The sequence below is a fragment of the Salmo salar genome, chromosome ssa23 (genome assembly GCF_905237065.1).
Source record: "Salmo salar chromosome ssa23, Ssal_v3.1, whole genome shotgun sequence".
Taxonomy (NCBI): Eukaryota; Metazoa; Chordata; class Actinopteri; order Salmoniformes; family Salmonidae; genus Salmo; species Salmo salar.
This window is the reverse complement of record NC_059464.1, coordinates 33599169-33611193: the sequence shown is the minus strand read 5'-3', so window position 1 is coordinate 33611193 and position 12025 is coordinate 33599169. Positions and strand designations below refer to the sequence as shown.

The window sequence follows — 12025 nt, the reverse complement described above, 5'->3', positions numbered from 1 at the left end:
CTATGGATTCAAGAATTGGGCATCCATGATATAAAAATTCTAGTTTTAACCAAGTTTTGAGGCTATACAGTGTTGGTTTGCATTTACGTTGTTTAAAAACATTGGGGGGAAGCAATCTTATATTTTGGGTTCTGATGGGATTTGACAGTTGACCTGAGCCCATGAGTCAATTATAAGTTATATTAATCAAGTATCAATTGGTGCATATCTTTCATTTGAGTCCAAAGATTGATGTAGCAACTGAAGATTGCCCCTTTAAGCCTATTTCTCACAGATTGGGAGAAACAGAGTGTGGATTTACCAGTGTAAGACCACCATGTCTGCTTGTCAGTGTCCTGCTGTTCTAGTAAAATGTGAATAACCACAATGCGGTGACCTATATGAGGTGTGAATGTGGTGGGTGAATGAATGATATGCAAGGTTCACACATTCATAGGTCAAACCCTGTGTAGGTAGATGAGCTGGGAGGGGTTTATAAAGATGCTCAGGACTTTTGAGGACAGTCTGAGAAGAAGACACACTCTCTGACAATATGGCTGCCACATCTGTCCTGCTCCTGCTGGTCACTCTCCTGCCCCCTCAAGGGCTCACAGGTAAGACCAAACTTTATCTATCACTTCAACCTATCACATGTCCACTCACACTTCCACTCACTCTGGCAGTTAAAAGAGGATGACATTTGACCCTCTAACCATGGACAGCAGAAAACTGCAAAGTCACACTGATTTGGTTGCATAGCAAAAGCATAAAAATTCACGTGATCATCACAAATTCTAGTCTTTGAATTCTAGTCGTTTAAAGCCCACTGTTGTTAATTTGGGTTTCTTTGGGGATATCTCTATGTCTCTACCAGCCCACCAGGACTCTGGCATTGTGAATGGAGAAAAGACCAAAACCAACTCTAAACCCTACATGGTCTCTGTGCAGGAGAGGAACAAGGAAACGGAAAAGAGGGAACATATCTGTGGGGGGTTTCTTGTGTCAGATAACTTTGTCATGACGGCCGCTCACTGCTACACAAGGTAAATTGTGTTTTACTCTTATCCTATTGAACTATTTGAGGGAGAAAACAACTCACACCAAGAAGTCATAAGTGGTTCTGTGGTCTTTGTAAAAAATTGCAGATTTGCTTTATGCTGTAGAACAGGGGTGTCAGACAAATTTTGCCCCGGGGGCCACATTCGGTCTACAACTAGGTCTGGAGGGCCGCACTGAAAATGTGTTATATTTGCTTGCCGTCAAAATGTGCAAAAGATTGCAAAACATAGTTTACGATGCTGCCTGACTGTCCTGAATTTAGGTGATTATTTAGGTAATTATTAGCAACCTGGACAGTGGATACCATCAAGAAACCGTTGTAATTTCTACAGTTTAAATTTGGTTTCAGTCATTTTAAAGTATAAATGAGTTCCCTCCCCCCTCCATTAAATGTTTTTATTATTAATATTATTGTATTTCCTGTAAATATTTTTGCTCAAACCACCCCATCAGCCAGATTGGACTCCCTCGCTGTTGAATGTGCTGTGTGCTTAGAAGCTCAGTGAGTAGCATGTTGTTTCCTCTTCATAGGGGTGAGATAAGTAAGTCAAAGCTTATAGAGGAAAGGAAGTGCAGTAGCTCCAGTGATATCCTCCAAGTTAGGGGAAAATCACAATCTATATTTTCAGTGAACTATTGCCATTCAGTAATTGTTTCTTTGTCCTTGTAGTGGTGTACAGCTGACGGTTGTGGTTGGTGTTCATAACATTAAAAAGTGGGAACATTCGGCTCACAGGATTGGTGTGAAAAGTTATTACATCAATGATTATGATCTCGAAACACACAAGAATGACATCATGCTGTTGGAGGTAAATGAGAGGGAAGTAATGAAGTGTGTGTAAGGGGTAACTAGAGTATGTTATAAACACCTATTCAAATCAGGTGTGATGTATATGATTTTGTATGATTACCTTCCCAGAAGGGAATTGTGTAGCATACAAATCCTTAATAAACCATTTGCAGGGATATTCTACCCTGCCTGACACAACACATGGGACTCTAACTGCAATCCTGTACTCTAAACACAGCTCAAGACACCCACCCCATGGCGGAGATCTGTGAAGCCGATCCCTGTCGCTAAGAAAGACCTGCACATCAAGGCTGGAGCTATCTGTAATGTGGCAGGATGGGGAGCCACTGAAACTAACGGCTTTGTAAACACAGACCTATTGGATGTGAATGTTGCTGTTGTAGACAGGGGTGACTGCCAGAGAACTTGGGGAAGAGCCATACCCACTTCTATGATATGTGCTGGTGGTACTGCTGATGATAAAGGCTTTTGTCAGGTATGGTTATAAAGTATAGTTAATTCTGAAATTAATAATAATAATAATCATAATAATATACAGGTATATTATATAAATATATACACTGAGTGGACAAAACATTAGGAACACTTTCTGCCCTCAGAACAGCTTCAATTCTTCAGGGCATGGACTCTACAAGGCATCGAAAGCATTCCACTGTCATGCCCTGACCTGAGAGAGACGGTTTGTTTCTCTATGTGGTTAGGTCAGGGTGTGGGGTGGGCATTCTATGGTGTCTATTTCTTTGTGTTGAGCCGAGTATGGTTCCTAATCAGAGGCAGCTGTCTATCGTTGTCTCTGATTAGGAATCATACTTAGGCAGCCTTTCCCCACCTGTAGTTGTGGGATCTTATTTTTGTACTGCTTGTTAAGCCTGCAAGATGTTACGGTCGTTATCATTGTTAATTATTTTGTTTGTAGTGTTCTGATTTAAAATAAATACAAAGATGAACACTCACCACGCTGCACCTTGGTCTACTCCTTTTGACGATCGTGACAGAAGATCCCACCACCAAAGGACCAAGCAGCGTGGGCCGATGGACTGGACCTGGGAGGAAATCCTGGATGGGGCAGGACCCTGGACAAGGCCTGGGGAGTATCGCCGCCCGCAGGAGGAGATGGAGGCGGCGAAAGCGGAACGGCGATACTAGGAGGAACAGGCAAGGAAACCACGGAAGCCCAAGAGGCAGCGCCAAAAAACATTTTGGGGGGCACACGGGGAGATTGTCGAAGTCGGAGCCAACACCCCGTGCTTACCGGGGGGAGCGAGTGACCGAGCAAGCACCGTGTTATGCGGTGATGCGCACTGTGTTGCCAGTGCGCACTCACAGCCCGGTGCGCTCGGTGCAAGCTCCTCACCGTTGCCATGCTAGAGTTGGCCGTCAGCCAGGAAGAAGTGCGCCGGCACAGCGTATCTGGTCTCCAGTGCGTCTCTACAGCCGAGGTTATCCTGCACCTGCTCTACACACGGTACCCCCCGTTCACCAGCACAGCCCAGTTCGTCCTGTACCAGCGCCCTGCCCTTGCTGGGCTAAAATAACCATCCAGCCAGGACGGGGTGTGCCAGCCTTAAGCTCCAGACCTCCAGTGTGCCTCTACGGCCCAGTATACCCTGTGCCTGCTCTGCGCACCCAGTCTCCTGTGCGTCTCCCCAGTCCGGTGAGACCGGTTCCAGCTCCACGTAGGAAGCCTCCAGTGATGATCAATGGCCCGGAGCATGTAGGGATGATCCATGGCACGAAGCCTCCTGTGATAATCCATGGCCCAGAGCCTCCAGTGATGATCCATGGCACGGAGCCTGCAGCGACGGTCCCCAGTCCGGAACCTACAGAGACGCTCTCCAGTCCAGAGCCTCCAGCGACGCTCCCCAGTCCGGAGCCTCCAGCGATGCTCCCCAGTCCGGAGCCTCCAGCGACGCTCCGCAGTCCGGAGCCTCCAGCGACGGTCTGCAGCCCGGAGCCTCCAGCGACGGTCTGCAGCCCGGAGCCTCCAGCGACGGTCTGCAGCCCAGAGTCTTCAGCGGCGGCCTGCAGCCCAGAGTCTTCAGCGGCGGTCGGCAGTTCAGAGCCTCCGGCAATGATCCACGGACTGGTTCCTCCGGCGATACAGAAGCGGGGGGATCAGCGGGCGGTGTGGGGGCTACGCCCCGAACCAGAGCCGCCGCCAAGTATAGATGCCCACCCGGACCCTCCCCTATAGGTTCAGGTTTGCGGCCGGGAGTCCGCACCTTTGGGGGGGGTACTGTCACGCTCTGACCTGAGAGAGACAATTTGTTTCTCTATGTGGTTAGGTCAGGGTATGGTTCTAATCAGAGGCAGCAGTCTATCGTTGTCTAAGCCTGCAAGACGTTACGGTCGTTATCATTGTTTATTATTTTGTTTTTAGTGTTCTGATTTAAAATAAATACAACAATGAACACTTACCACGCTGCACCTTGGTCTACTCCTTTTGACGATCGTGACATCCACAGGGATACTGGTCCATGTTGACTCCAATTGGCTGGATGTCCTTTGGGTATTGGACCAATCTTGATACACATGGGAAACTGATGAGTGTGAAAAACCCAGCAGCTTTGCAGTTCTTGACACACTCAAATTGGTGCGCCTGACACCTACTACCATACCCCATTCAAAGGCACAAATATTTTGTCTTGCCCATTCGCCCTCTGATCAAGGCATAAAAATCCTTCTTTAACCTGTCTTCTCCCCTTCATCTACACTGATTGAAGTGGATTTAACAGGTGACATCAATAAGGGATCATAGCTTTCACCTGGATTCACCTGGTCAGTCTATGTCATGGAAGTTGTCCCTGCTACACTCGCATTAACATCTGCTAACCATGTGTATGTGACAAATAACATTTGATTTGATTTAATGTTTTGTACACTCAGTGTATGTGTATATACATTACATGACCAAAAGTATGTTGACACCCCTTCAAATTAGTGGATTTGGCTATTTCAGCCACACTCGTTGCTGACAAGTGAATAAAATAGTGAGCCCTGACCTCATCCCCATCGAACACGTTTGGGATGAATTGGAACGCCGACTGCGAGCCAGGCCTAATCACCAAACATCAGTACCCGACCTCACTAATGCTCTTGTGGCTGAATGGAAGCAAGTCCGGGCAGCAATGATCCAATTTGGTTGAGGTCAAATGATTGTGGAGTCAAGGTCATCTGATGCAGCCATCCATCACTCTCCTTGATCAAATAGCCAAGAGTGTGCAAACCTGTCATCAAGGCAAAGGATGGCTACTTTGAAGAATCTCAAATATATAATATTTTGATTTGTTTAACACTTTTTTAGGTTACTACATGATTCCATTTGTGTTATTTAATAGTTTTGATGTCTTCACTGTTATTCTACAATGTAGAAAATAGTAAAAAATAAAGAAAAACCCTTGAATGAGTCGGTGTGTCCAAACTTTTGACTGGTACTGTATATATATATAAAATACTTGTTTTTCAAATGTAGAGTAACTGTTTCTTCTCGTCGGTGTTTCAACCATTGATTTCAGGGAGATTCAGGAGGTCCTCTGGTGTGTGGAGGGATAGCAGTGGGAGTTGTGTCCTTCAATGATGCAGACCATTGCAACCAGTCGAGAGCACCCAATGTCTACACCAACATATCAACCTATCTCCCCTGGATCAAGAAAGTAACTGGACTTAAATCAGTCAACTAAATGATTAATAAACACACACACTCTTTGTTACAGAAAATATTAACTGAGTGTATGTACATGTGTGTTGATTTCCTGTAAAAGTCTCAAGTACTGACAGACAACATAGGGTTACTATTTTATATGCATTATTTTTAGACAGATAGGCTACATGGAAACATGTGCTTCAGACAACAAAGTATCTCTGGTTACATGAAAGCGACACAATTCTCTGACAGCTCACCACTTCTTATTTTCAGTGCCAGAAGCCTTGGTCACTGTGGTTCATCTATCTGGTTCGTAGTGCTGCTAAGCACGGCACTAACACACTGCAAACTTAGCAGGTGCAAAAACTGCTGCATAGGTACTGGAAAAACAGACTGAGATGACAGTAGCAAGGTCTGTCAAAGTTAATGTATCTAGAGTGTGGTCAAACATTATAAACCTGTAGGTGGTCATGGTTGGCATGTAGAGGTTACATTGGCACAGAATTGGGTGAAACACAGGAGGGTGTCAACCTCCATGTGAGACACATAGCTCTTGAATGAGGGACGAGGTATATACTATATGAATAGGTACAACAAACTGGTGGGATTCCCTGGTGTGATAAAAAACACTAGAGTAGGTCAATGTTGCACGTAGTAACAATGCATTGTAGGGGGGAAAACATTGAATGTGGGAAACTAGGCCCATGTCTACTTTAATGAGGAAGCTGCACCATCTTTTGTTTGTAAGACTAAATATGTCTGACTTCCCTCTGCTGGATATACTGAGATGCATGGCAAATGATCTTACAAGCATTTCTAAACACAATCCTTTCATTAATATCTGGAATTAAAAATACTTTTAAGCCATTGTTTTTCATAAGACAAAGTAGTGATTAAAACTGTCCTTCTGTTTGATCAAAGAAAGTTAACTAATAGACTAAGTACGGCAAAATATAATCTTAGGGCTGTTCTCCCGGCAAATATCAACAGTCATAATCTGTGATCTATACCAGGTGTCAGGCAATGGTACAAATGGAAAGTCCCCACTGTGGTAGACTTCACACCCTGTGAAACTAAGTGGTACATCTTGTAAAGGGTTTAGAGAGACACTCAGCACTTTGAAACCCAGCAGTCTGAGAAGACAAAGACCTCAACCTCATCAAACATCTTTGGGATGAATGTGAACGGCGACTGCGAGCCAGGCCTAATCGCCCAACATCAGTGCTCGACCTCACTAATGTTCTTGTGGCTGAGTGGAAGCAAGTCCCGCAGCAATGTTCCAACATCTAGTGAAAAGCCTTCCCAGAAGAGTGGAGGCTGTTATGGCAGCAAAGGTCGGACCAACTCTATATTAATGACCATTGGTCTATTTACCCCTCTTAATTTCGCCTACCGACTTGAAAAAAAATCTAAATATACATTGAGTTATTTGGCGAAATTCAGACGTTGCCATTGTGTTGGGGAAATAGGGCTGTCTAAAAGCTCATTCTTATTTAACCAGCGTACTTAACCAGAATCCAAGATGGCGTAGCAGTTCAGACATGTGGGAGGTCTTTGTCTCGTCGTGTCCCGTGATATATATTTTTTTTCTTCGTATATATTTCATATATTTAAAAAAAAATGTTAACCTCAATTTGAACATACTCTCCTGCAACCTGCCTCACCCAATGTGAAATGGATCTGCTATTTTCTATACTTTAGAACCGGAACCCCCAACAGAAGACAGGCAGCTAACTAGCTACTAGCTAGTAGTCAGTTAGCCACTGCTAGATGTCACTTGTTATAGACCACCTTCAGCCCACAGCTGTGTCCTGGACACCATATGTCTCAAATAAAACTGTGAAGGACCTCGGCGTTACTCTGGACCCTGATGTCTCTTTTGACAAACATATCAACACTGTTTCAAGGACAGCTTTTTTCCATCTATGTAACATTGCAAAAATCAGAAACTTTCTGTCCAAAAAATGATGTAGAAAAATTAATCCATGCTTTTGTCACTTCTAGGTTAGACTACTGCAATGCTCTACTTTCCGGCTACCCGGATAAAGCACTAAATAAACTTCAGTTAGTGCTAAACACGGCTGCTAGAATCTTGACTAGAACCCAAAAATTTGATCATATTTCTCCAGTGCTAGCCTCTCTACACTGGCTTCCTGTTCAGCAAGGGCTGATTTCAAGGTTTTACTGCTAACCTACAAAGCATTACATGGGCTTGCTCCTACTTATATTTCCGATTTGGTCCTGCCAGTCACAAGACGCAGGCCTCCTTACTGTCCCTAGAATTTCTAAGCAAACAGCTGGAGGCAGGGCTTTCTTCTATAGAGCTCCATTTTTATGGAATGGTCTGCCTACCCATGTGAGAGACGCAGACTCGGTCTCAACCTTTAAGTCTTTATTGAAGACTTATCTCTTCAGTAGGTCCTATGATTGAGTGTAGTCTGGCCCAGGAGTGTGAAGGTGAACGTAAAGGCACTGGAGCAACGAACCGCCCTTGCTGTCTCTGCCTGGCTGGTTCCCCTCTCTCCACTGGGATTCTCTGCCTCTAACCCTATTACAGGGGCTGAGTCACTGGTTTACTGATGCTCGTCCATGCCATCCCTAGGAGGGGTGCGTCACTTGAGTGGGTTGAGTCACTGACGTGATCTTCCTGTCCGGGTTGGCGCCCCCCCTTGGCTTGTGCCGTGGCGGACATCTTTGTGGGCTATACTCGGCCTTGTCTCAGGATGGTAAGTTGGTGGTTGAAGATATCCCTCTAGTGTTGTGGGGGCTATGCTTTGGCAAAGTGGGTGGGGTTATATCCTGCTTGTTTGGCCCTGTCTGGGGGTATCATCGGACGGGGACACAGTGTCTCCCGACCCCTCCTGTCTCAGCCTCCAGTATTTATGCTGCAGTAGTTTATGCTTCAATCTGTTATATCTGGAGAATTTCTCCTGTCTTATCTGGTGTTCTATGTGAATTTAAGTATGCTCTCTCTAATTCTCTCTTTGTCTCTGAGGACCTGAGCCCTAGGACCATGCCTCAGGACTACCTGGCCGGGTTTTTATTTTGTTTTACTAGGCAAGTCAGTTAAGAACAAATTCTTATTTTCAATGACGGCCTAGGAACAGTGGGTTTACTGCCTTGTTCAGGGGCAGAACGACAGATTTGTACCTTGTCAGCTCGGGGATTCGAACTTGCAACCTTTCAGTTTACTAGCCCAACGCTCTAAATCTGGTCCCTCTCTATCTAAAATTATCCGCCACAATTGTTGCAACCAATATTACTAGCCTGTTCAACCTCTCTTTTGTATCGTCTGAGATCCCCAAAGGTTGGAAAGCTGCCGCGGTCATCCCCCTCTTCAAAGGGGGAGACACTCTAGACCTAAACAGTTACAGACCTATATCTATCCTACCCTGCCTTTCTAAGGTCTTCGAAAGCCAAGTTAATAACAAACAGATCACCGACCATTTCGAATCCCACAGTACCTTCTCTGCTATGCAATCTGGTTGCCGAGCTGGTCATGGGTGCACCTCAGCCATTCTCAAGGTCCTAAATGATATCATAATCCCCTTCGATAAAAGACAATACTGTGCAGCCGTATTCATCGACCTGGCCAAGGCATTTGACTCTGTCAATCACCACATTCTTATCGGCAGACTCAACAGCCTTGGTTTCGCAAATGATTGCCTCGCCTGGTTCACCAACTACTTCTCAGACAGAGTTCAGTGTGTCAAATTGGAGGGCCTGTTGTCTGGACCTCTGGCAGTCTCTATGGGGGTGCCACAGGGTTCAATTCTCGGGTGGACTCTTTTCTCTCTATACATCAATGATGTCGCTCTTCCTGCTGGGGATTATCTGATCCACCTCTACACAGACCACACCATTCTGTATACATCTGGCCCTTCTTTGGACACTGTGTTAACTAACCTCCAGACGAGCTTCAATGCCATACAACTTTCCCTCTGTGGCTTCCAACTGCTCTTAAATGCAAGTAAAATTAAATGCATGCTCTTCAACCGATCGCTGCCCGCAACTGCCCGCCCATCCAGCGTCACTACTCTGGACGGTTCTGACTTAGAATATGTGGACAACTACAAATACCTAGATGTCTGGCTAGACTGTAAACTCTCCTTCCAGACTCACATTAAGCATCTCCAATCCAAAGTTAAATCTCGAATCGGCTTCCTATTTCACAACAAAGCCTCCTTCACTCATGCTGCCAAACATACCCTCGTAAAACTGACTATCCTACCAATCCTTGACTTTGGCTATGTCATTTACAAAATAGCCTCCAACACTCTACTCAGCAAATTGGATGCAGTCTATCACAGTGCCATCCGTTTTGTCAACAAAGCCCCATATACTACCCACCACTGCGACCTGTGTGCTCTCGTTGGCTGGTCCTCGCTTCATATTCGCTTCATATTCGTTGCCAAACCCACTGGTTCCAGGTCTTTGCTAGGTAAAGCCCCGCCTTATCTCTGCTCACTGGTCACCATAGCAGAAACCCGTAGCACGCACTCCAGCAGGTATATTTCACTGGTCACACACCAAAGCCAATTCCTCCTTTGGCCGCCTTTCTTTCCAGTTCACTGCTGCCAATGACTGGAACAAATTGCAAAAATCACTGAAGCTCGAGACTCATATCTCCCTCACTAACTTTAAGCATCAGCTATCAGAGCAGCTCACAGATTATTGCACCTTTACATAGCCCATCTGTAAATAGCCCATCCAACTACCTCATCCCCATATTGTTATTTATTTTTTTGCTCCTTTGAACCCCAGTATCTCTAATTGGACATTCATCTTCTGCACATCTATCACTCCACTTTTTAATTACTTCGCCACTATGGGCTATTTTTTGCCTTTCTCCTTAATCTTACCTCATTTGCACACACTGTATACAGATTTGTTGTATTGTGTTATAAGCTGCACGTTTGTTTATTCCATGTGTAACTCTGTGTTGTTTTTTGTGTCGCACTGTTTTGCTTTATCTTGGCCAGGTCGCAGTTGCAAATGAGAACTTGTTCTACCTGGTTAAATAAAGGTGAAATAAAAAATAAAAAAATCTGCTACCATTTGCCTTTGTGTTCTCCATTTTGTGGTTTGAACTAGCAAAATTGTTTCATTATTCACAGGTCTAATTCTCTGATAGCATGGCATGGCAGGCAGCATACTTCTGAGAACAAACTGCTCAGCAAGCAAAAGCTCTTAAAATCTACCAGATTTCAATATATACATCTAATCTACAGTGTCTGTGTCTAGTGTCTCTGTTTATGTTAAAGGTGAATCAACAGTTGTTTATTCTTATGCTGTAAATTGCTATTTTATGGTTGTAAGTGATAAAATATGTATTTTATATTTTGCAATTCTGAGTAATTACTACTTCAGTATGGAAATACACTTTATTCAGTGACCTTCGGTATGGAAACTGATGGTAAAATCAACACATTGCTTCGAAAAAATGTATTACAATTGCTAAATAATTCCAATAGATGGCAGGATAAGACCACGGATTAAATTTCAGAGGCTCCGTTTTCCTCCTTCCGTTCGCCCTCACAGTAAAACTCCTTCGCGCGCTTCGTTCTGTCCCTTTCCACACTGCTAACGCAAGAGAAAGGGCTGAACATAATTTTAACAGATTTTTGTGAATTACTATAATAATGATTCATGTTTATTATTACCTATTTTCATGCTCATGTTTTGAAATTATACTTGATTACTATTTCAATAACGATTATCAATAATCCTGAACATTAATTCTGTCACCTCTGGTCGAGAAACGTATTTTCCGAGTACATGCATTGTCAAATTCATCAGCCAGCATCGAGCTGCTCTGCCTTCTCGCACAAGCGGAGGTAAATTTGTTAACCGCGTGGGGTGCATGACGTAATTTATTGGCAGGCTGTGGAAGCTGCACTCTTGTCTTTTCTATTCCGAGGGTGTATACTCGCGCTGTCATATCAGATGTTAAAATTATTATATTATACATGTATAAAAGGGCTATAGTTATTTATTGTTTTGCTCTCCCAAAAGCAACACAGGCCTAATACGAGATAGATATACACTAGTTCAAAAATTTGGGGTCACTTAGAAATGTCCTTGTTTTTTAAAGAAAAGCAAATTTTTGGTCAAATAAAATGACATCAAATTGATCAGAAATACAGTGTAGACATTGTTAATGTTGTAAATGACTATTGTAGCTGGAAACTGGCAACCACCACTCCTGTGTTCCAATTACACGTTGTGTTAGCTAATCCAAGTTTATCATTTTAAAAGGCTAATTGATCATTAGAAAACCATTTTGCAAATATGTTAGCACAGATGAAAAATTGCCTTCTTTAGACTAGTTGAGTACAGTAGAGTGTCTAGTTTGAGAAAAAGACGCCTCACAAGTTCTCAACTGGCAGCTTCATTAAATAGTTCCCGCAAAACACCAGTCTCAACGTCAACAGTAAAGAGGCGACTCCGGGGTGCTGGCCTTCTAGGCAGAGGTGCAAAGAAAAAGCCATATCTCAGACTGGCCAATAAAAATAAAAGATTAAGATGGGAAA

General features: G+C 44.0%; 1 protein-coding gene across 1 annotated transcript; it reads left to right on the top strand.

The window, feature by feature from the left end:
- Positions 1-461: 461 nt before the first annotated feature.
- LOC106584265 (duodenase-1) lies at positions 462-5576 on the top strand. Its single transcript, XM_014169313.2, has 5 exons — positions 462-593; positions 854-1022; positions 1709-1847; positions 2067-2324; positions 5365-5576. Exons 1-5 carry the CDS (start codon positions 533-535, stop codon positions 5527-5529), a joined length of 792 nt encoding a protein of 263 aa, XP_014024788.1. The 5' UTR covers positions 462-532; the 3' UTR covers positions 5530-5576.
- The last annotated feature ends 6449 nt before the right edge of the window (positions 5577-12025 follow it).

What these genes read in the sequence shown, in the direction of transcription:
- LOC106584265 (XM_014169313.2), top strand. Translation starts at nt 533, where the DNA reads ATGGCTGCCACATCTGTCCTGCTCCTGCTGGTCACTCTCCTGCCCCCT. An exon ending in GCCCCCTCAAGGGCTCACAG is followed by an intron (nt 594 to 853) that starts GTAAGACCAAAC and finishes TGTCTCTACCAG; the next exon opens with CCCACCAGGACTCTGGCATT. An exon ending in ATGACATCATGCTGTTGGAG is followed by an intron (nt 1,848 to 2,066) that starts GTAAATGAGAGG and finishes CTCTAAACACAG; the next exon opens with CTCAAGACACCCACCCCATG.